This window comes from Bactrocera tryoni, chromosome 1 (assembly GCF_016617805.1).
Source record: "Bactrocera tryoni isolate S06 chromosome 1, CSIRO_BtryS06_freeze2, whole genome shotgun sequence".
NCBI classification, from domain to species: domain Eukaryota; kingdom Metazoa; phylum Arthropoda; class Insecta; order Diptera; family Tephritidae; genus Bactrocera; species Bactrocera tryoni.
In genome coordinates this window covers 22,736,870-22,760,469 of record NC_052499.1, presented here as the reverse complement: position 1 = coordinate 22,760,469, position 23,600 = coordinate 22,736,870, and the positions used below count along the sequence as shown (strand labels likewise).

General features: G+C 36.4%; 4 protein-coding genes across 5 annotated transcripts; 2 read left to right on the top strand and 2 right to left on the bottom strand.

Moving 5' to 3' along the window:
• Window positions 1-225: 225 nt before the first annotated feature.
• On the bottom strand, window positions 226-3,188 carry LOC120782434 (protein asunder). The gene is made up of 6 exons (XM_040114719.1): window positions 2,085-3,188; window positions 1,729-2,021; window positions 1,214-1,672; window positions 989-1,158; window positions 581-704; window positions 226-523 (listed from the first exon to the last, which is right to left on the bottom strand). The coding sequence occupies exons 1-6, from the start codon at window positions 2,919-2,921 to the stop codon at window positions 310-312; spliced, it is 2,097 nt and encodes a 698-aa protein (XP_039970653.1). The 5' UTR covers window positions 2,922-3,188; the 3' UTR covers window positions 226-309.
• A 139-nt stretch (window positions 3,189-3,327) lies between these two features.
• On the top strand, window positions 3,328-6,317 carry LOC120782435 (ATPase family AAA domain-containing protein 3A homolog). The gene is made up of 7 exons (XM_040114720.1): window positions 3,328-3,681; window positions 3,875-4,029; window positions 4,145-4,257; window positions 4,319-4,525; window positions 4,607-5,431; window positions 5,496-5,694; window positions 5,758-6,317. Exons 1-7 carry the CDS (start codon window positions 3,474-3,476, stop codon window positions 5,821-5,823), a joined length of 1,773 nt encoding a protein of 590 aa, XP_039970654.1. The 5' UTR covers window positions 3,328-3,473; the 3' UTR covers window positions 5,824-6,317.
• A 1,329-nt stretch (window positions 6,318-7,646) lies between these two features.
• LOC120767027 (transcription activator MSS11) lies at window positions 7,647-10,399 on the bottom strand. Of its 2 annotated transcripts, XM_040092871.1 has the most exons (5): window positions 10,096-10,395; window positions 9,703-10,031; window positions 9,385-9,630; window positions 8,274-9,099; window positions 7,647-8,215 (listed from the first exon to the last, which is right to left on the bottom strand). In XM_040092871.1, the coding sequence occupies exons 1-5, from the start codon at window positions 10,274-10,276 to the stop codon at window positions 8,157-8,159; spliced, it is 1,641 nt and encodes a 546-aa protein (XP_039948805.1). In that variant the 5' UTR covers window positions 10,277-10,395; the 3' UTR covers window positions 7,647-8,156. The 2 variants fall into 2 exon arrangements, with proteins under 2 accessions (XP_039948805.1, XP_039948804.1); XM_040092870.1 differs by having other exon boundaries at window positions 8,274-9,630; window positions 10,096-10,399.
• A 314-nt stretch (window positions 10,400-10,713) lies between these two features.
• LOC120767029 (mitochondrial glutamate carrier 1-like) lies at window positions 10,714-23,236 on the top strand. Its single transcript, XM_040092875.1, has 6 exons — window positions 10,714-10,956; window positions 13,099-13,143; window positions 21,040-21,174; window positions 21,252-21,737; window positions 21,806-21,946; window positions 22,014-23,236. Exons 2-6 carry the CDS (start codon window positions 13,100-13,102, stop codon window positions 22,159-22,161), a joined length of 954 nt encoding a protein of 317 aa, XP_039948809.1. The 5' UTR covers window positions 10,714-10,956; window position 13,099; the 3' UTR covers window positions 22,162-23,236.
• Window positions 23,237-23,600: the final 364 nt, after the last annotated feature.

The window sequence follows — 23,600 nt, the reverse complement described above, 5'->3', positions numbered from 1 at the left end:
TTAACGGTAAAAAGTTGTAATATTTATATAGTCGACCATTCTTTTATAACTAGCTTTCTTAATTTCGAAATTAATTAACCTGTTTTGAGTTTAGTTCAGTTTCAGTTTACAAACCATTATTATTTTTATGCAGTTATGTGTTTAAACTGAAAGGATTTTTATTATAAATACATATATTTATACTTATGCATATCCTTATTTATATAAAACAGTTAAAATTTCAAATTTGCTTATTGTTATAAGTCAACTCTTTAATTTTTACATTTTGTATATCCAACTTTGTTTATTACTGATTAAATATTGTTGAGTTTAATTTCGAGAACCCAATTCTGATTTAATGACTAAGTTTTCGTCCTTAACGGCAGTTGTGGTGGAAGTTGTAGAGCTAGCATCCTTCTCTTTATTTCCAAAGTCTGGGTATAATTTCGCCACTTGTCCGGCGGGTGTACAAAGACGACCTGAAAAATCAACTCGCTTCGCAGACTGACTACGTTCGGTGCTAGTGACAATGTCCAAAAGGGATCTGTAAAGCCAAAAGTGAAATAGAAAATAATAGTAATTCATTCCTAACATCTCATACCGTTGTCCGCCACTGAGAGCACGTTTGTGGGCTTTATGCACTCCGATGCTACTACTGCTGCTGTCCATTGAATGCGGAGGCGACATGGGGGAATCACGCATTACAGCTTTAGTAGTTGAGTCACCTTCAATACAAATTATATTAATTACATTAGTGTGATAACCTACTGTTCATTAATCTAAATAATTATTATCTCATTTATTTACTACGGTACTGAAAGCAATCCATTCTTAAAAAGATATCCTACTACAATATCTAACAGAACTCGTATCCTTAACAGTGCTATTATAATTATAATTACATTTTTGCAACATTTTTCAAATGTAAAATACACTAGTTTAGCAAAAGAGTGTTGTAGCAATTAGATATTTTTTATTTACGTTCGATAATAAAATACGATTTACTTACGGCTTCCGTCATTTTCTGTTTTAACTGTAGCATCTCCGCAGGCAGCGCGCACATTTTGCACGCTCTCTAAAATGACTTTGTGATGTGGGGTTGTTGCATAGGCACGTATCAACAGTTCTAATTCGGCACATAACAACTTGTACTGATCACCCTTTTTTGATCCTTTTAGCCTGAAAATTATTTTTTTTAATTCGATATTTCTATTTTTGTTAATTAAAAACTAACCGTCCAACACCCATATTTGGGAATGGTAGAGGTTCCCCTCGTGATGCAGCAGTGTAAAGCTCGAAAATATATTGCTGACATTGCGCCTCATCTGCTTTATCCATATCTTCTTTGCTAATTTTGCGTAAAAAAAATGGCACCCAGTTAAGGTTTCGCTGTAGATTAAATATCAAACTTGAGTTTAGTGTCAGTGGAAAATAGCGTGAGCGTCGCTGAAGTCGGTCGCGAGCTTTGCTCAGGTTTTCCTCAGTCTTCGGCTTCACTTTGAGTGGTACAAAGCGATGAGCTTTAATAAAAGATGCAAAATCAGATATACGATAATCGGTTACACGTCCACCTGGTCCTTCTGATATTGACGGTAGGTCTTCAAGACAGGAACGTGTGATTTGTAAAGCATGTATGAAGATTTCGCCACCTCGTGCCGAGAGTAAATGACTAGTAGTTTTTCCACCAGTTTTTCTATAACAATGTAATTCAAACGATATTCCCAATAATTGAAAAAGTATACAATATACCTTGGCATTTCAAGTAATACTGAACGACCATTTAATAAGAATGTAATGAGACAAGCGCTTGGTCGTGATGTGACATCAACCGGAGTTACACGATGTTGAGCTAAACATGGTTGCATATCGGAAGAGCCACAACCTCTAGGTGTGCACCACTTTAAAGTAACGGTTTCATATTCAGCCCCTTCTTTACGACTTGTTGGTAATAGGGCTTCACTGCCACATATAGAAGTATGGGCATTTCGAGCATGTAAAATCTCTACATCATAATTTGCGCTAGAATTGGCGTTTTGTTCTTCCTGCGGATGAAAACATATTAATAATAACTCATATATATATATACACATATTATATATTCATACCTTCATGGGTATTCCAGTTACTGTAGTGCTTGCTAAGTCATAATGGCTCATAATGAGATGTGTTAATTTATTTGAAATATTAGGTGCACTAGTAGTGTGAATTTCAGTAAATACACCTGGCGCAAATTCCATCTTGGCGCGGTTTGTCACGAGTGAGTCAAGACCCTGAGGTACAACATTTATAATTACGAAATGACTGAGATCAATGTGGAGTATTTTGCGTTGTTTAGCAGCTAATTCATTTTGCTTTTCCACGACGTTACGGAATATATTTTCCAGACTTAACATACTAGTGTTATCGCGTGCGGAAGTAATGCATATCACACGCCCCTTATTTGCCACCACATTTGGACTTCCACCTCTTTCGCGTTCTTGTAGACGTGCAAGCTGTGCTTCCGTTGGCTCCGTTAATGCTTCTATAGCAGCACGTAAACCATGTATCACCGAAAATTCTGACGACATCGCTCCATCTTCTGGTGGAATGCCAACTAGTGCCATGGCATTTAAAACATGAGACATATTTTGTGTAGCCAGATTCCAAGTGTTGACAATGTGTGCCGCTGTGTCACTGACAATGAAACGAACTAATTTACCCCGTGGGAATAGGTCCCATACTATACGACAGTATTCTATAGAAGACTCCACTGAGCAAGTCCATAAGCTTTTGCTAAATCGAACATCCTCTCCAAATGAGTTAGATGCCTCATTTGATCCTTCGGGGACATTCGGTTTGCCTTTGAGTAATTCTACGGGAATGTAATCCTCGCTTGATATCCCAAAATATTGGGTATGATCTAGTACGAAGATTGTTTTCTGGTTAAGATCGTAAGCCGACATCTTTCAAAGTAAAACTATTCACACTTATAAAATCAATTAATAATAAACTAGACTTCTGTCATTTCACAGCAATAGCTTTCCACAGGTCTTTTATTTTATTTACAATACAACAAATTCACATCGACAATTCGTTTTCGATTTCGATCACTTGATTGTTAAATAAAAGTCGTAAAATTTATCGTTCAGCGTTTTTTTCTGCAGTTCCCCTTTACATTGTGATAATTCTTATTTGAATCTCAATTAGTGAAATTGCAATTTTCACAATAAAATCTAAAAAAATCAGAACTGTCCTGTATATATAGCTGCTTAATTTTTTTAGAAATTCAGTATAATTTTTACATTAATATTCCATCCCTAAGAAACTTTTTTATTTAATTGATTATATCAGCTGATCATTTCTTGGCGAAGTCAAACGTGTATGAAGAAGAATTCGCCGCAATCATCACGTTTTTATAAATTGCTCTACGGAAGATTACACACAGTGAATGAGTATTTTATTCTACCACCATTTCTTTCAGTTGTATTAAAGTGAAAATATCATAATTTTTGAAAATGTCCTGGTTACTCGGAAGGAACAGAACTCAACAACCTCAAGAACAATTAAGTGTGGATGGAGCGGACATAGAAGGTAAAACTGCGGGGAGTCGTAGCGGTGATGCCCAGCTCAGTAATGCAGAGCGAAAGGCCATGGAGGCTTATCGTTTTGATTCCTCAGCTTTGGAACGAGCTGCGGAAGCAGCACGGCAATTGGAACGTTCAAGTAAGTAACTAACCATGCATTCAGCGAAAAGATGTTCGTTCGCCGGTTGCATAACCAAAAGCGCTATAATTTCGTCATAAATATATATACATATGTAATAAATATATGTATATACTATGCATGTAAATAATTTGTTTATAATAATAATTTTATGAATTTGAAATTTAATAATAAACTTTCATTATTTGCATAGAACATGCCCGCGAAGCTTTGGAACTTTCCAAGATGCAGGAATCGACAAGGCAGCAAGAATACCAGTTAAAGGTCAAAGAGTACGAAGCTCACATTGAGCAAGCAAAAGTTGAGCAAAAACGAATTGACCATGAGGAGAGACGAAAAACGTTACTTGTAAGATATTTTTTTATATATTAATTAATTACTAACAAATTTTAGGGACTATTAGGAACTAATTTGATTACCAAAAGATAGTTTTTTATATACTCAACTATTTATATGCTTGCAGGAAGAAACAAAACAACAGCAGTTGCGGGCTCAATATCAGGATCAGTTGTCAAGAAAACGTTATGAAGACCAATTGGGTCAACAACAGCGAGTCCAAGAGGAAAACCTAAGAAAGTGAGTAAATATTACTTCAGTTATATTCAGTGTTAGTTTTATTTATGTTTATTACTATCAGGCAAGAGGAAAGTGTGGCCCGTCAAGAAGCCATGCGACGCCAGACCATTGAACATGAAATTGAGATGAAAGAAAAAAATCGACTTAAATTGCTGGAACATGAAATGCGTGTTAAGGCTAAAGTGGATCGTGAAAACCGCGACATAAACTTGGAACAAATACGTCTGAAAGCCCAAGAGCATCGAACAACTGTGTTGGAAGGCATACGGTAATTATTTTTAATTATAAAATAATTTTAATAATTAATTTTAAAATAATAATAATAAACAATTTGTAAACTAATTTTTAGCACTGCTGGAACAGTTGTTGGCGCTGGAGTTGAAGCTATGCTCACAGACTGGGACAAGGTATTGACTGCAGCTGGTGGTTTATCACTGCTTGCATTGGGTGTTTACGCTGCAAAAGGAGCAACTGGTGTGACATCCCGTTACGTAGAAGCGCGCATAGGCAAACCAACATTGGTTGGTGAGACGTCGCGTTTTGCATTTCTTGATGCCATACAACATCCAATCAAGTATGTGCAAAAGCTGCGTTCTAAACCAGCTGACGCTTTAAAGGGTGTTATTTTGAATCCCAAGCTGGAGGAACGCCTTCGTGACATTGCTATTGCAACGAAAAATACGCGCGTCAATAAGGGAATGTATCGTAACGTATTGATGCACGGTCCACCCGGTACCGGTAAGACAATGTTTGCCAAACGTTTAGCCGCCCATTCGGGTATGGATTATGCCATCATGACTGGTGGTGATGTAGCGCCTATGGGTAAAGAGGGTGTCACTGCCATCCATAAAGTTTTTGACTGGTCACAAGCTAGTCGTCGCGGCTTACTACTCTTTGTGGACGAAGCTGATGCATTCTTACGCAAACGTTCATCGGAACACATATCCGAAGATTTGCGCGCTGCTTTAAATGCATTCCTTTACCGCACATCTGAGCAAAACTCCAAGTTTATGTTGGTGTTAGCTTCTAATACACCCGAACAATTCGATTATGCCATAAATGATCGTCTCGATGAGATGGTCGAATTTTCACTGCCTGGCTTAGAGGAGCGTGAACGCTTGTTACGACTGTATTTCGACAAATATGTATTGCAGCCGGCTTCTGAAGGACACAAGTAAGTCGTTAATAATAGGTCATAGTATATGAACAACATAAATAAATGTTTCCACTCGTAACAGGCGCTTCAAACTGGATCAATTTGATTATGGTGCTACTTGTACGGAGATGGCGAAAATCTGTGAAGGCATGTCCGGCCGTGAAATTTCAAAGTTGGGAGTCTCTTGGCAAGCAGCGGTTTATGCTTCCGAAGACGGCATTTTGACCGAGAAAATGGTTTTGGATCGTTGCCATGCTGCTGCCCATCAACACAAACAAAAGGTTGTTTACTCTTTTTGTCTTTACACATTTGGATTTACTGAAATATTTACTCTTTCTCAACAGATGGCTTGGTTGTCCGAGCAAGAGCGCAGTGATCACAAATCTATTACCGGTGGAAAGAGCTCATAATTATTATAAACTGGCGTAGAGAAAATTATATTTCCAAATGCCGGCGCTAACTTCCTATACAAAAACGTTTAATGGCGTCAATGCGTGGTATGAGTGCGGTTGATTGAGTGTGCCAGCATTTAAAAAATATGATTTTAGTTTCTTTTTTAATGATCCATACAGTTATGAAATAAGTAGATTAACGACACCCGCTTTCCGCAAAGCTTTGAGACTGTCCAACACTGTTCAAGGGCAATTACAAAAATTTCCTTGCATTTAAATTTGTACCTGAATGTGACAACGCAGTATGTAGAGGATTTGCGGACATGTTGCTTTTTGCACAACGCTTTTTATCTGAATATATATCAAGACTGTTAGAAATTTATATTAAACTTCTACTTGATATAATCGGATGATATGTGTTATGCTTTTTGACATAAATCTCTGTTACCTTTTAATCATATTGGAGTGTTGATTTTGTTTAAAAATTAAATAAGGAAAGTTAAATATACCTATGTATGTATTTACATTACTTTAAATCTGTTGTTGTTATTACTTTATATAAGTGAAATTTTCCGAAAGTCTTTAGAAGATCCTAAAGAAAAGCTTCGAATGTTAAATTAACGAGAAAAAACGTTAACTTCGGGTGCACCTAAGCTATAATATCTTCCATGGGTGTTTGTAAGACAACTGTATGATATAGTAGGCCGATTGACTATAACCGCGTAAGCCAATAAAGAAGAAGTCTGATCTGAACTATTGCTTCGGAGATTGTACTATTGCCTTGGACACTAATAATTGCTAAATTTCGTGAATATATCTCGTAATAAAAAGTTTTTCATACATGCACTGGAATTCGTTGATACAGTTTGCGAGGCAGCTTTATACTATAGCGTTCCGATATCGACTAAAACATTAGTTCCCGTATACACAGATAGATGGAGATGTCTAAATCTGCTCACCTCGTCAGTTGTTCACTTCTATATAGTATACAGTTTATAGGGAAAACACCGATGAAATAATTTAAATGCTGAGTCTGTTCGTTCCGGTAAAGTAAAACCGACTGTCGAAGGAATGAATATTTTATAAATTGTTCGACGTTTCTTTCAAGGAGATTCGAGACAAATTTACCTTGTTCAGCATATAATAGGTGTTGTTGTTAATGGTGTAAAAGATTTAGAGACCGCTGACGACTTAACTTTTTCAAGCTGGGTATAACTCCGAGTTCTGATTGTTATGGGTCGTGTTCCAGCAGATCAGACGTAAGCAAGCAATATCTATAATTCCAGTAGTACAAAGGAGCACTGTTTTATCTATGGGTCGTTGCACAAAATATGAACTAATTTCAAGATGACCAAACATATGTATGTAACTATTTATAGTACAAAGAAAACAACAAATATAGGGGAGTAAAAAGAAATTTACTTAGCATATTTAATTTAACATTTAAAATGAAGATCATACAATAATAATTACAAAAAAGTACTTTCTCTTAAACGCTAAATGATATCAGTATCTGTTACTACTGCTGGTTTTAAATTTTGGAAGATACTAAGAAAAAATAAAATCGATAAATTACCGCTATAATTAGCAAGAATTTGTCTAAATAAACTTGACAATTTTAAAAAGTTCAAACAAAATTACAAACCTAACACTGAAGTATATTTGTATCTTACATTTAACTTTTAATTCAACTAAACAAGTGTTTACAATAGATATTTGTTCGTAAAATGCGCTAATTTTAGCTGCCAATAATATGCATACATATATATGTATATACATACAGTGTTATATGTTATATTGCAACAGTGAGCAGAATGCGATATAATTTGACGATATGAGGACATAAATATGTTAAGTGTTATGCGCATGTATACAAGCAGGCAAGTTTATTTTATAGGAAGCGAAACGTACGCTGGGAGCACCATAGGTGAGAACAGACTCAAATATTACAGAACCCTTTTAATACTATCACAGAAAACCGTGAAAACAGATCAGTTATGGAACTGTGACTTAAATTTAAAGACCTACTAAGGTCTACATATACATATTAAATATATAGTTAGTAGATACTAAATTCACTTTAGTATTTGACGGATTTTCGAAATTTTTCTTATTTTATAATGCAATATCTTTACTGGGTATTTTGAAGGTTCCTGATAAGGTATACTATTTAAATAGCTGCATTTCCTTGCATTTCAACTGGGGCTGGTGTGTATGTGTGTTAATGTGCGCTTAATGAGATGTGTGCTATTCGTTTGGATTGTGTTTTTTTGCTATTCGAATGTTAATGTGCACAGTGCAAATGCCGCTTATTATAAATACTTATCTATTAAACTATTCGTTTTTCTTGTCTAATTTCTAATTGCTTGTTCGCCTTGCTGTCGCGCTCCCGGATTAGAATAATCATCTTCTGTAAATGCAAATGTTTAAAAGTCTGTAAAAATTGTATATTTTATTGAGTTAATTACCATCTTCATCTTCTTCATTGTTTTCTTCCAATCGTAACTCATCGGGAAATTCCTTTCCTTGATCGCCTGCAACCTCATTGTTTAAATTATTGGTATCCAACAAGTTGTGATTTTTAACCGCTATATCTCCTGCATCTACCGCGCCCACAAGCCCCTCGTCATCATCATTGTCATCGCCTTTGGGCTTCTCCTCAACGTTGCCAGCCTGTTCATTTTTAACACCACCATCAAAGAAGTTATTCTCTTCGTTGGCTGGCAAATTAAAATTTTGATCGTTTATGAACTCATTATCTTTGATTTCATGTGCACCGGAATCCTCGTTGCCTGCATTCGCGGCCGCAATAACCTTTTCTTTATTTGAGGCCTTCGGTTCCATTTCATTAATTGCATTTGCATATCTATTATTTTTTGCACCATCATTTCCGTGCTTTTGCACTTCTTCTGCCGCATTTACATCTGCCTCTTTCGCAAGATCAGCCTTCAGGTTAGCATTGTCTTCCTTCAAAAGTTCCTCGAAATTGGCCGGTATAGGCGCTACATTCTCTGGTAATTTACGTGGGTTTGGTGGCATTGGTAGCGGTGGAAAGGCGCTACTAGTAGTAGATGTATTGTTTATCTCTTTAATTGGACCATTTACTTCGAGTACATGTTGTTCGGATTTTGACGCTTCAGTAGTTGCTGCCTTTCGAGGTGCACTTAATGGTAAAACTAATTTGTTGTTAGCCGATGCATCTGATTGGTTCGCCGGTGGCTGTCGTAGTTGATTCAATACTTTGCCATCACTCTCAGCCCCATCTGCAACTTTTTCGATTGGTTTAGGTAAAATCTGAAAATTTTCAACAGAATTTAGTATTAAGCTGCGGTTACTACGTGAAAGATAAGGCAAAAAGCCGCCAACCCCGTCTAACCCAACACCACCAGCAACAATATCGCTACCAGCTTTTAAAATTACATTTTCATTATCATTCTCTTTATGCTCAACATTAGATGCGTTAGAATTTGAAGCTATAGTTTTGTTAGTGGGCGAAATAGTTTGATTCGTATTTGTCGAAACAACTTCTTCCGTTTTGTTAGTTAGTTTAATATCGATGTGATATAAGCCGGCACTCACTGGCACTTGTTCATTAAAGGACTTCTCAATGCGCGTTCGCGGGCTTGTATTTCGTAATGTATTTGGAGGATTCAAAGGTTTTTCGTTGTTACTTTTGGTCTCAGGTTTATAGTCACAATGCTGCTCATATTGGGCGATTATGTGTTCCAAGTTTATAACTTTGCTTTGTAACTCTGAATTTTTGCCAGACGCGCCCAGCAAAACCTCAAGTCGTTCTTTTTCGACAACAATAGAATTATACTTTTCCTACAATATTCAAATATGATTATGTAGAAATATTAGATTTTTAAAAAATATCTGTGTAAGATTTCAACTCACTCTCCACAATGTAATCTCCCCATTGAGTATATTTTTCTGTTTATCCGCCTCTGAACGCAAAGATTGTAGTTTCTTTTCCAAAGCATTGGTATTTTCCATTAGTTCTTTCTTGCTTTTCTGGCATTCGGTAACTAGCTCATTATGTTCACTTTTCAATAACTTATGCGCCTGTTGTAACTTATCATAGCGTAAGTGTATATCCATTTGTTCATTTGTTCGTAATATAGTCAGTTCTTTCAGTTTCTGTTCCAAATTATGTCGAGCTTCCATTTGTTCATTTCGCTCCTGTTCCGACGTTTTTTGTTGATTGTATTTTTGTTCCACCATATCTATAATCAAGTATAATATATTTAGACATTTGTAACAAAAACAAATTTTCTTCCTTTCACATACTTTGAAGTTGCTCATTTAGTTGTTCCTGTTGCCTTTCGCAACGTAAGCGTTGCTCGCGTGTCTCATCCAATTGTTGTTGAGAACTGTGAAAAATCGCCACCATACAAAGCATCGCAGTCAGTACAGCTAAGCACACAAAAAACCGGCAACGTCCTGTGCGAGCAAATCTTGTGCCAGTCATATTTCTGGAGGCGGTTCTTGTCAAATGCACTTTTGTTAACAATTTTTCAAAAAAATTTGGAAGAACTACAGCTGAATTTTATTTTTCAGGTCTCCTGAATAGGAGAAACAAATATACGTAAAACAATATTGCCACTTTGATATTGTAGAATTACAGAATAATGCCACATCTGTCTCATTATTTCAAGTAAGTATAATGAAATCGAAGTTTATTATCAGTTCCACTCAATTAGTTAAATGCATATCTATCAATTTATCTCAATAATCGCATTAGTTAAATCGAATTGTATATTTTTTCAAGCTTTTTAGTTGCTTGACTGTTCTCAGCTACAAGAAACTTTCCTCATAGGTGGTAGCTTTTGTCGTTTGGCATACCGATAAGAAAATTTGTCTGATAAGAAAATGTCAAAAAAGTATATAATATACTTGTCAAAAACATCTGTACAGTTTTGCACAGAATCCAATACGTGCGGTAGTTGGTTTGTGGGTGAAGATTCGTGATAAGTTTTACGGAAATTTGCATTTAATGTTCAGCTACGAAGTGTTATAAATATACAAAATTTACGACACAAAATAGTGACACCTAGCACTAATTTATACGCGGAAAGCTCATACTTGTGTCGCAAAGTATTTTGATTACCCCCACTTCTTATACATAAGTAAACAACAAATATCAGTAAAGTAAGTAGCCAACAGGGCAGTTAGCTCAAAATCAACTTTTGGAAATAGTACCTTGTTTGAAAAATCAATGTCTTTAGATTACCTACGGTACCGGTAACTTATATAAGCGCTTAACTAGCCAAAGCTTTTGACTACTATAGCTCACCTATATAAGCTATATCCATCGTAAACGCAGGAATTTAGTGATTTCTTAATATTAAATTCGTCAATAATTTTTGACACCTTTTTAATGTAAAATTATATGCTTAAAAACTAGTGTAATTGATCTACCTAGCTTCGATAAAGTAGTTTCTACCTATTCATGTCCGAAGTTTTAAGCTAAATATTCGATTGGGCTAACAAAAATGTTTAGACGAATGACAGGGAAAAATAAAACAGAACTTTACGAAACTATGGATTACTTCTGAAGTTAAGTTCCTCATGTCAACTTAAGTAATGATATTCTTGCTATGTGCAATGGTATCCATAAATTGTAAATTAGACAATTTAACAAGTAGTTCTTGGACGTAAACAGTTTTTGGCATCAGCTGCAAAAATATAATTAACCAAAACGATTTTATATTTTATATATATAAAACCTTTGACACCGCAAGTCTATCTCCAAATATGCATGGTCGTTATATTAATAAACGTGGTAGTTAAAAGCAAGTACGTAATGGTATCATAATTTGGTACCTTCAGAAACATTAATAAATTTTGATAAAAATTAAGTGTTCTTCATTCGTACACTGGCTGAGTTACACAACCTCACATATAACATCTAGGCCAAATATTCATGTCAAATTAAAAACAAAAAATATTTATGATTTCCATTATATCTACAAATATCCGATACGAATCCATTGAATTTATACGTAGGTTGCCTTTTATATTTCGTGATTTGGCAACCCTACTAATACAATCTGGCAAATGACAACTTTATGCTGTTTACAGTTACTTAAAATATTCAGTTCGGCCAAAAATTAAATTAAACCGCGATCATTTTCGCGGAATATTTTTTTACAACTTTCGAGATGCATTAACGTAGCAGCAGTGCATCAATTAACTTAATTCACCTTTTGGCGATGGAGCTCCATCAATGACCAATGTTTATCGATGGTATGGTGAATTCTATCGAGGTCGTAGATCACTCCAAGACGAATTTCGTGAGGTCATAAGATCATCATATAACCTATCGTGGGATTAAGACAAGTATAGGAATTGGTGGACTATTGAATATATTCCACACAAATTGTTGTTCACTCAAAAAAGGCTCCTGTCGATTGGTCGAGAGAAATGTTAAAAAATACGATAACGGTGCGTCGAAACATGTCTATGACAAGGTGACAGATGATGAATCATGGATTTATATGAAATACCACTAGAACAACGCAGAACAGTAAATTCTGAGTGGTATATAACCATTTGTTTGCCAGATGTTTTGCAAGAAATCTGGAAAGTCAATCACCGACGACGGATCACTCTTCACACATTGACTGAAACAATAGCATTTTTAGCACTTAAAACATCGATTTGATGAGCAATCTTGACTTGGCACCGAATGACTTCTTTTTATTCCCGTTCCAAAAAATAATTAAACTAAGAGGTCAACCTTTTTCGACACCTGAAGAGACGGTCAAATCGAATGTTTCGGAGATACCTCAATCAAAGTGGCAAAAGTGCTTTGAGAATTAAATCAAACGCATGTGAAAGTGTATAGATCTCAATTTTCGATGATTTCGATTTCGAATTGGGTTTGTTCTCTAACCTCGAAACATAAAAGGCAACCTATGTATGCACACACAACTTGTCTTATCGAATTTATGCATAGTGTAGTCATTAACAAATAGAACTAGTAAATAATAAATAAAAGCCCATAATACTTGATAAAGACAAAGATAATAATACTTGTTTCGTATTTGAAAGAATCCGATTAAATGCTATAATATAGAAAAGTCCTATTACTGTAGTTAGGGTAAATAAACACTGAAACTATAAATATATTATTTAGTTTGTATTCGGTATATAACCATTTATTTGAAATTCGACAGTTAAAAGCATTATTGGCTCAACTGATAAGAGTAATATTTATATATGTATATATATGTATTTACGTACATAAAGCATGTCATACTAAAGTTCGATTTTTTTATCTAATTACAGAATGTCTCAACAAGCATTGCCACAACCGCAACAACAGCAATTTGCGTAAGTTATTTTTTATGATCAATTAGAAACCATTGGCGTCTCAATGAATTTTAATCAAACACTAATATGTTTGCACCATGAAATACCTATAAACAATTATAACTCTTCACTCTATGCCATCATAGAGTTGATGAATGTTGGGTTGACAACAATTTAGTACAATGTCTAAAGAATTAAAAGAACGTGTGATAAAATTTTCGCGATCGGTTATATTTCCTGTCGTAGTATGTATGAACATATTCCTCGATATTTATTCAACAATAAAACACCATTCTTTAGCATCGTAAAACCTGATATAGTAAAAATTCAGGTCGATGTTCCCTCATTAATGAATTCTTTGAATTTGTCCAAAATCAGTTATCCTGCCGGAAAATCTCACGGATTTGTTTGAAAGATAGGACATGTTCATGCTGTCGCATGAGAAATAGGCGCCCTTAGTTATTTTGTACATCGGTAAGACTTCACAGGATTGCCCAGAAAGAAGTTGCTTTAAGAAAGTGATCAAAATATGGTCGATGCGTTTCACAAGATGTGTATAATAAGAATAAATAATGCCGAAAATTATTTTTGACTAACCAAAGCATCGAAATAGTACTATGCACAGACCCCCAATTTCGATGAAAAAACGATTTTCAACAACTTTTCTATAATAAAGTTGGACAAATGTACATACATACCATATAAACTCTAACCCACTTAGTATGTATTTAAGTTTAGATTAAAGTTTTGTTTGAAATTTATATGAAAATAAAATATATATTCTGGTAAACAATTCGAACATTAGAACATTGACAAAAAATATAATACAAGTATACCTGTTAGACCACTTATAATAAGGTAGTCACATCACACACATACATACATATGTGCATGTATTCAAATATTTTATTAATATAATATATGCATGAGCACACGCCCATCTGTATATTTTTAATAAGATGTATGCAAGAGCATTTTTTAGCCAAAATCGAGTGTGTCTATGAATGTCAAAGAAATTCATTTAAGACGAATATATACGAAATCGTGGGACCTAATTTGTGAGATATATTTTTCACACAACACATTATTTTAAGCACACGCATAAGTATCTGAGGCTCTGTCTGTCTTAATTTGCATACGTATACTATATATTTATAAATATTAATAATAGCCCCTTGCCGTTCTTTTTGTCTGCTCATCGCTCGTTAAGGTGCTTGTTTTTATTTGAATGAGAGCAGAAATACTTACATATCTAGTTGTATGTAGATGTATACTTACATATATACTTACATTTGGGGAAAATGCGAATATTATTTATTCTATTTGTTGTTCGCAAAAAACTGACACCCGTCAAGGTTGAAAATATTTAATATATATTTATGCACCCATATTAAGAATACTGTAATATGTATATGTCAAACGATGCAATGAATGAGCATATGTAGATGTAGTATATACGTATATGTCTATATGCAAATTTTTGACGACTAATAAAAATGTATACATACATACATATATTCATGTGTATTAATTTTATTTGTACATATTTATTTATATTACCCGATTATAGTAATTCCACATTTCGGTTGGCTTCAATTGCTAATTCTTCATTAAAGCAAAAAAAATTTAACTTCGGTTGCACCCTTCACAAACAAAAAAGTTTCCATACAAGAACTTGTTTTTAATCGGTCAGTTTATATATACAATAATGATCCGATCTTAACATTTTTTTCTGAGATTGTATGTTTGCCTTGGACAATACTTCATGCCAAATTTCGCGAAGAAAATTTGTCAAATGCAAAACTTGATTTTGATCTATCAGTTTATATAGCAGGTATATTTTATAATGATCCAAGCAAAACAAGTTGTTAAAAGATTGCATAGTATATATATATGTATAGACAATAATCCATCCATTTCGTAAAGATATCTCGTCAAACAAAAAAGGTTTTCGTACAAAAACTTGATTTTAATCGGTCGATTTGTAAGGCAGGCATATGCTATAGTGGTCCAATATCGGCGGTTCCGACAAAAGAGTTAAATAACGTGTGCAACGTTTCAGATCGATATCTCGACTGAGAGACCATTTGGTGTATATACAGACGGAAACGACTAAATAGTTTGTCATACCGACGTTTCCCTTGTGTGATAGAATCTTCGTGCCAAGCTAAATACACTCTGTCCAGGGTATAAAAAGTAAGCACCATCATCGAGTGCTCGATATTATGCCGATACCAACTGTTTACTTCAATATCTGTTTGTTCCTCAGAGTTTGTTTGTGTGTACGTATTCAATAAACAATTAAAATGTGCGAAATTCTATTTTTGCGAGCGTTAAGTCGTCAGTCCGTCTACATTCGTATGTATGTATGTACATATATATTAAAGTTTATTCACTAAAATATAACTTAAAAGGTTTTCGGTTCAAAATATGTATTTGTTTATGCATTTTCTATTTGATTTTATAATTTAAGTACATCTGCTAAACTTTGCTGGGTGCTCTGTATATATGGTAAGCGCATTTATTGTTTGACTATGGCTCAAATTATAACACCGCCATGACATGTACCAATAATAATGTACTTCTGTACATACATACACTAATACAATTATAAAAATAAACAATTAAATTATTTTCAATTTTAAGCTTTCAAAATATCAATATTTGCTAGTGATAAACATTTGTTACTAATTTATTGGGAATAATTGGCAGTAAAAAGGCTAAGTTCGTGCGTTGCGAAGTACATATTAGAAAGATGTGAGTTTGCACAGCCGTAGAGGCAGTGTCGCAGTATTGCGAGGGCAACATGGGGCCACGTAACTCGTGGTCCACTCCCTGTGAGTCTTAAGGCCTGAGCAGGTCTTAAGATGGCTCCATCCATTGCATGTATTACACCTGATCGAGGTAGAGTCTGGATGGAGCCTTTTTCCTCCGGGTCCAGGTTGGACTCAATGCCAGCACGAGTCAGGAGGATACGGAGCAACCCAAACACAGATTAACACTTACCGATCCAAACGGGCCCTTGGTCGGATGAAATCCGAATCAATTCCGGTGCGCAGAACCGGCTGTCATGGGAATTGTGGTTCCAGCTTCGTTCTGGATATTGTAGCAGGTTAAACTCCTACTTATTCAGAATAGACCCCGACATATCCAATGTATGTCCTGTATGCAACGAGTCTCTGCCAACTCATCCAACACCTTTTTCCCTTTGGTCCGACCCCGTCGTAACAGCACGTTTCCTGGGCCTCCCGTTAGATGACGTCGACCACAACACAGATAACCCTTACCATCCTAACGGGGACTGAGAAACCGTTAAAACAACAACAACAATGCACTTTTGGAATTGAAACCTTCTTATGGAAATAAAAATATGTACATATGACGAAATATGACGAAAAATGATATAAACTTGGTTCGCGGCATTTACATAATTCGAAACTGTTTGATTTGATTTTAGATTTTTTTCTGCTAACATCATTTCTTCACTAGATTCCGCTGATAAGCGTAGCGCTTTTTACTTATTTGCACTCCATAGATACAATAATACTGAAAGTACTCTGCTTATATACTATTAGCTGCACAAGCGACTCATAATAAAATGTTGAACATAGTATGTATGTACATACATACATACATACATACATACATATGTATAGATATTGTCAAGATTGATTTCAAAATTTGTTACGGACAATAAAATGCTGAAAGCGTCAATTTAAAAATAAACTGTTCATGAAAAAATATTAATTATATACATATATACATGTATACATACCCAAGTGAAGTATTTATGTGCATACATTCATACATACATATGTATATATTCAAACATAGAAAAGTGTCTCTAATATATTTTTTTGTTTGCAAACAAAAGAATCGCCTGCCAACAATCGTATTTGCAATTATTGACAGCGACTCACTGTGTGCGTAAACAACCCCGGGGCACGCGCTTAAATATCAATTCTTGTTTTGAAAACAAATTGTTATAATTATTTTACGTTTTTCGTAGCACACTTATTGATAAGAGGGACTATTTAAAACTTGTTCAGTGAACTCATACAAATAATAAAGATTTATTGGGTCTAAAATTACACTGGTGGGGCTCAACAGTTCATTATGCTACTTACTATTTTTTCTTCAGATGGTGAGTGGTCGAATAGAAATTACTCAGCCGGTCGAAATTTCAATAGCCGATACTTCTTCTTCTTCTTAATTGGCGTAGACACCGCTTACGCGATTTTAGCCGAGTTAACAACAGCGCGCCAGTCGTTTCTTCTTTTCGCTACGTGGCGCCAATTGGATATTCCAAGCGAAGCCAGATCCTTCTCCACTTGGTCCTTCCAACGGAGTGGAGGTCTTCCTCTTCCTCTGCTTCCCCCGGCGGGTATTGCGTCGAATACTTTCAGAGCTGGAGTGTTTTCATCCATCCGGACAACATGACCTAGCCAGCGTAGCCGCTGTCTTTTAATTCGCTGAACTATGTCAATGTCGTCGTATATCTCGTACAGCTCATCGTTCCATCGAATGCGATATTCGCCGTGGCCAATGCGCAAAGGACCATAAATCTTTCGCAAAATTTTTCTCTTGAGAACTCGTAACGTCGACTCATCGGTTGCTGTCATCGCTCAAGCCTCTGCACCATATAGCAGGACGGGAATTATGAGCGACTTATAGAGTTTAGCTTTTGTTCGTCGAGAGAGGACTTTACTTTTCAATTGCCAACTCAGTCCCAAGTAGTAGCTGTTGGCAAGAGCAATCCTGCGTTGGATTTCCAGGCTGACATTGTTGGTGGTGTTTACGCTGGTTCCAAGATAGACGAAATTATCTACAACTTCAAAGTTATGACTGTCAACAGTGACGTGAGAGCCAAGTCGCGAGCGCGACGACTGTTTGTTTGATGACAGGAGATATTTCGTTTTGCCCTCGTTCACTGCCAGACCCATTTTCTGTGCTTCCTTGTCCAGCCTGGAGAAAGCAGAACTAACGGCGCGGGTGTTGAGGCCGATGATATCAATATCATTCGCACGATAGGGAGTCGCCTTGTCTGAAACCTCGTTTGGTATCGAACGGCTCGGAGAGGTCCTTCCCGATCCTGACGGAGCTTTTGGTGTTACTCAACGTCAATTTACACAGCCGAATTAGTTTTGCGGGGATACCAAATTCAGACATCGCGGCATAAAGGCAGCTTCTTTTCGTGCTGTCGAAAGCAACTTTGAAATCGACGAAGAGGTGGTGTGTGCCGATTCTTCTTTCACGGGTCTTTTCCAAGATTTGGCGCATGGTGAATATCTGGTCGGTTGTTGATTTTCCAGGTCTGAAGCCACACTGATAAGGTCCAATCAGTTTGTTGACGGTGGGCTTTAATCTTTCACTCAATACGCTCGATAGAACCTTATATGCGATGTTGAGGAGGCTAATCCCACGGTAGTTGGCGCAGATTGTGGGGTCTCCTTTTTTATGGATTGGGCATAGCAAACTTAAATTCCAATCGTTGGGCATGCTTTCGTCCGACCATATTTTACAAAGAAGCTGATGCATGCACCTTATCAGTTCTTCGCCGCCGTGTTTGAATAGCTCGGCCGGCAATCCATCGGCCCCCGCCGCTTTGTTGTTCTTTAGGCGGGTAATTGCTATTCGAACTTCTTCATGGTCGGGCAATGGAACGTCTGCTCCATCGTCATCGATTGGGGAATCGGGTTCGCCTTCTCCTGGCGTTGTGCGTTCACTGCCATTCAGCAGGCTGGAGAAGTGTTCCCTCCATAATTTAAGTATGCTCTGGGCAACAGTGACTAGATCACCTTTGGGGGTTCTACAAGAGTATGCTCCGGTCTTGAAACCTTCTGTAAGCCGCCGCATTTTTTCGTAGAATTTTCGAGCATTACCCCTGTCGGCCAGCTTATCAAGCTCTTCGTACTCACGCATTTCGGCCTCTTTCTTCTTCTGTCTGCAAATGCGCCTCGCTTCTCTCTTCAACTCACGGTCGATCGTAACGTTGCGAGGTAGGCAGCCTGTTTTCTCTCCGCTGCGACACGGCACTCCTCGTCGTACCAGCCGTTCATTTGCACTTTCCGAAAACCAATGGTTTCGGTTGCAGCTGTACGTAAGGAATTTGAAATGCCGTCCCACAGTTCCCTTATACCGAGTTGTTGACGAGTGCTCTCAGAGAGCAGGAGTGCAAGCCGAGTAGAAAATTGTTCGGCTGTCTGTTGTGATTGCAGCTTCTTGACATCGAACCTTCCTTGTGTTTGTTGACGTGCGTTTTTTGATGCACAGAGGCGGGTGCGAATCTTGGCTGCAACAAGATAGTGGTCCGAGTCGATGTTAGGACCTCGGAGCGCACGCACATCTAAAACACTGGAGGCGTGTCTTCCGTCTATCACAACATGATCGATCTGGTTGGTAGTTTTTCGATCCGGAGACAGCCAGGTAGCTTGATGAATCTTTTTATGCTGGAATCTACTACTACAGATAACCATATTTCGGGCCCCGGCGAAGTCGATCTGCCTCAACCCATTTGGGGATGTTTCGTCGTGGAGGCTGAATGTACCGACCGTAATGCCAAAGATACCTTCTTTACTCACCCTGGCGTTAAAGTCGCCAAGCACGATTTTGACATCGTGGCGGGGGCAGCTCTCATAAGTGCGCTCCAAGCACTCATAAAAGACATCTTTGGTCACATCGTCCTTCTCTTGATATGTTGAAGAACCTCGCTATGATGCGGATTGTGGCTAGACGTTCATTCACCACAGTGAATGATAGTACTCGGCGACGGAGTCTCTCTCCTACCACGAATCCAACACCAAACTTGCGCTCCTTTATATGGCCACTGTAGTAAATGTCACAAGGACCTACTCGTCCCTGTCCTTGTCCCGTCCATCGCATTTCTTGGACGGCGGTGATGTCAGCCTTTATTTTTCCGAGGACATCAACCAGCTGGGCAGCGGCACCTTCCCAATTAAGGGTCCGGACATTCCAGGTGCATGCCCTCAAATCGTAGTCCTTATTTCGTTTGCCATGGTCGTCATCAAAAGGGGGGTCTCTCATCCGAGGCTATTTTTTCTTTTTCATTGGTACTGGTTTTTACGTGGCGGGTCCCAAACCCAGTGCACAACCCTATGTAGGGGATGATTCGCCTTCTCACATTAGCTCGCCTTCGAACGGGTGTTCTTAGGCTACCCAAAGGATACTTGGTCAAAGAGCGGAAGTAGTGAGCTGCTTGAGCCATAGCCGATACACATATATAAAATATTTACTGCATAGTATAAAATTTTGTAAAGATGGTCCAGAGAAAAGGTTGATGCGACAGCCTGTTATATGTGAGGCAAACTTTTGCTATTGCTGGATATCTGGGTCAGGATAGATTATTCGGTAACTAACTTAGCCTGCTTTTAAGTTTTATCTTACGTTCGTAATATATGTGACTAATACCGTTATGTTGTGATTTTTTTTTTCATTAAATATAATGAGCTCAGGGGACACATATATATGTATGTACATGTGTATTTATACACACATACATTTGAAAATAAAACCATATTTAAAATTTTGCACAATTTTATTCCATTTAGCACAATTAAAAATTTTTTGGAGCTTAAATTTTATTTACCAGATTTAATTTTTTCGAACATATGTACATAAACAATTACGAACATATCACAAATTGAGAGGAATTTCTTTTGGTGAATACACCCAAGTTTAATGGTGAGAGAAATTTTAAATAGCATACATTTAGAGGAATCATCAGTGTCTTTTTTATTGAACCAATCCACCGTGTAAAAACATAATGAGGGTTTTTGGACTAGCTTAAGTCCTTTGGACTCTATATTACATACCTCTCACATTTCTACATGCTTCTTTTTTATAAAAACTTACTGTAATACAATTAGTAATTAATCCCACATTTTCTTTCCTTTTTAGGCTGCTGCCAAAAATTATCAATGGCGGCATCGCCGGTATTATCGGTGTCTCCTGCGTCTTCCCTTTGGATTTGGTCAAAACTCGTTTGCAGAATCAACAAGTGGGTCCAAATGGTGAGAAGATGTATAAAAACATGTAAGTGACATACAATAATTAATTTTGTTTACTTATTAAAATCATTGTAAAACGGATATTTTTGCTCCACCGTAAAGGTTCGACTGCTTCCGCAAGACATATCATGCTGAGGGTTACTTCGGCATGTATCGTGGTTCGGGTGTCAACATTCTGCTCATTACGCCCGAGAAGGCTATTAAACTGACTGCTAACGATTACTTCCGTCACAAGTTGACCACCAAGGACGGACATCTGCCGATGAGCAGTCAAATGTTGGCTGGCGGTTTAGCTGGTGCATTCCAAATCATCGTTACGACTCCTATGGAGTTATTGAAAATTCAAATGCAGGACGCTGGCCGTATTGCAGCACAAGCTAAATTAACGGGTAAAACGGTGGAGAAAGTTTCAGCAACTAAATTAGCCTCACAGCTGCTGAAAGAGAAGGGTATATTCGGTCTATATAAGGGTATCGGTGCGACCGGTGCGCGTGATGTAACCTTCTCAGTAGTTTACTTCCCGCTGTTTGCTACATTAAATGCGCTTGGCCCGCGTAGAAATGACGGTTCAGGGGAGGCAGTATTTTGGTTTGTATACGAAGTGGAGAATTTTCATTAAAACACTGGAAATATAAATATCTATTATTAAATTGCAGGTGTTCCTTCTTATCTGGTTTGGCAGCTGGCTCATTTGCTGCGCTCTTTGTGAATCCATTAGATGTGGTGAAAACACGACTGCAGGCGATTAAGAAAGCGGATGGCGAGAAGGAGTTCAAGGGTATTGTGGATTGTATTAGGTATGTGATAGTAAATTATAAATTATTAATTTTTTAATTATTACTAATATTGTTGTTTTTTATTTAGCAAAACCTTCAAGTACGAAGGCCCAACCGCATTTTTCAAGGGTGGTCTGTGCCGTATGATTGTGATTGCACCACTATTTGGCATTGCACAAATGGTGTATTTCCTTGGTGTAGCCGAGGCGATGTTGGGCATGCAAAAGAAGAACTAAACGCACACAGAGAAACAATTATGGTTACTTTAGTTGCTAGTGAAATATTAAATGAAGTTAAAAGATCATTATAAATTTAGCACTTAAAAAAGGCAGTTTAAGTGATGTTAGCAGTTTAAAGAAAATACTACCAAATTGTAATCCATACATTCAGAATTGTATGTAATATATAAATAAGTATATGTCATGCATTTATTGAGTACTGTCCATATATACTCCATGCATTAAAAAAAATGTTTTGAAATTTAAAGACATAATTGTGAGCGCAATATGTACGTAAATTGCGATTGTTGTTGGAAAAATGTGTTATATTTGTATGCATATGAATGTCATAAAATATGCTTAAATTTAGCATTAATTAAATACAGTGAAAATAAAACAGTCAATTCAAATTTGCAACCTAAAACCAGCACAAACATATGCTTAAAACAATTTACAGCTAAAGAGAACAGTCTACATATACATACGTAGTCAACACAATATTTGATCTACATACATATGCACATACTTGTTTATTTATATATAAATTATATACGACTCCATACGTATATTTCTTATCTAAACATGTATGTGCATATTCTTTTTTAATTACAAGCAAAAAAGTTCACTTGTGTTGAGTTTCACAAAATCTTATCATTACAATTAAAAATATGACAATAAACTGCAGCTGCTGTAGAAGCATAGCAAATAAAAAAACCAACAAAACAGCTAAAATTCTATTAGCAAATGTGAGAAAATTATGAATTTATAAATTAAACTGTATTAACTGTAATGCTAAAGTATACACCATATATACGAACATAATATTAAGCGAAATTTCCTGATTTATATTGGCTTTATTTTAAATTGAGCACTCTTGACATCTGCTCAGAGCTATAGATATCAAAAACCATAGTATTTCTTGCAATTTAATACCCTTGCTTTTTTATCTTTGTTGTTTTTAATGTACTATATATACATACGTACATAAACAGTTAGTGCAAAGTTAATGTGGCTTAATGTGCATAGGAGCAAATATTATTGCTGCTTTAAAAGTAATTTCATTTAAATAAATAAATATTGTGATTGCCTCATATGTGTATTAAATTATATAATGATAAATATAAATAAAATTTTGTGTTTAAATATGTACAAATATAAATTATTTCCTTACTAGTGTATAGATTAGTAAACAGAGTATCCTTCGCTGTTACAAATCTAAGAGAGAGAGACGCGTAAAACACTACAATATTTTTCATGTTTTTGTTATTTTAGTAGGCATTGGCTATCTGATCTGAATCGTGGCAATTTTGATTTTGAATTTATTCTAATCAGTAAGGGTTGAATTGCTTTGTGGCAATTGAAAGTGTTTTGTGAGAACGTTTATACTATTAACCAATCCAAATAGGCTTAGATCGTAGAAATTAAAACCACTCTTGTAACACCAATCTCCGTGTAAT

Excerpts from the sequence above, each read along its gene's own strand:
- LOC120782434 (XM_040114719.1), bottom strand. The coding sequence starts at position 2,921 with ATGTCGGCTTACGATCTTAACCAGAAAACAATCTTCGTACTAGATCAT. Across the intron at positions 1,673-1,728 it reads GTATTACTTGAAATGCCAAG|AAAAACTGGTGGAAAAACTA; the intron begins GTATATTGTATA and ends ACATTGTTATAG. Across the intron at positions 705-988 it reads AACAGAAAATGACGGAAGCC|GTGACTCAACTACTAAAGCT; the intron begins GTAAGTAAATCG and ends TTTGTATTGAAG.
- LOC120782435 (XM_040114720.1), top strand. The coding sequence starts at position 3,474 with ATGTCCTGGTTACTCGGAAGGAACAGAACTCAACAACCTCAAGAACAA. Across the intron at positions 4,258-4,318 it reads CAAGAGGAAAACCTAAGAAA|GCAAGAGGAAAGTGTGGCCC; the intron begins GTGAGTAAATAT and ends TATTACTATCAG. Across the intron at positions 5,432-5,495 it reads CCGGCTTCTGAAGGACACAA|GCGCTTCAAACTGGATCAAT; the intron begins GTAAGTCGTTAA and ends CACTCGTAACAG.
- LOC120767027 (XM_040092870.1), bottom strand. The coding sequence starts at position 10,276 with ATGACTGGCACAAGATTTGCTCGCACAGGACGTTGCCGGTTTTTTGTG. Across the intron at positions 10,032-10,095 it reads ACTAAATGAGCAACTTCAAA|ATATGGTGGAACAAAAATAC; the intron begins GTATGTGAAAGG and ends ACTTGATTATAG. Across the intron at positions 8,216-8,273 it reads CAATGAAGAAGATGAAGATG|AAGATGATTATTCTAATCCG; the intron begins GTAATTAACTCA and ends TTGCATTTACAG.
- LOC120767029 (XM_040092875.1), top strand. The coding sequence starts at position 13,100 with ATGTCTCAACAAGCATTGCCACAACCGCAACAACAGCAATTTGC. Across the intron at positions 21,175-21,251 it reads GAGAAGATGTATAAAAACAT|GTTCGACTGCTTCCGCAAGA; the intron begins GTAAGTGACATA and ends TCCACCGTAAAG. Across the intron at positions 21,947-22,013 it reads GGTATTGTGGATTGTATTAG|CAAAACCTTCAAGTACGAAG; the intron begins GTATGTGATAGT and ends TTTTTTATTTAG.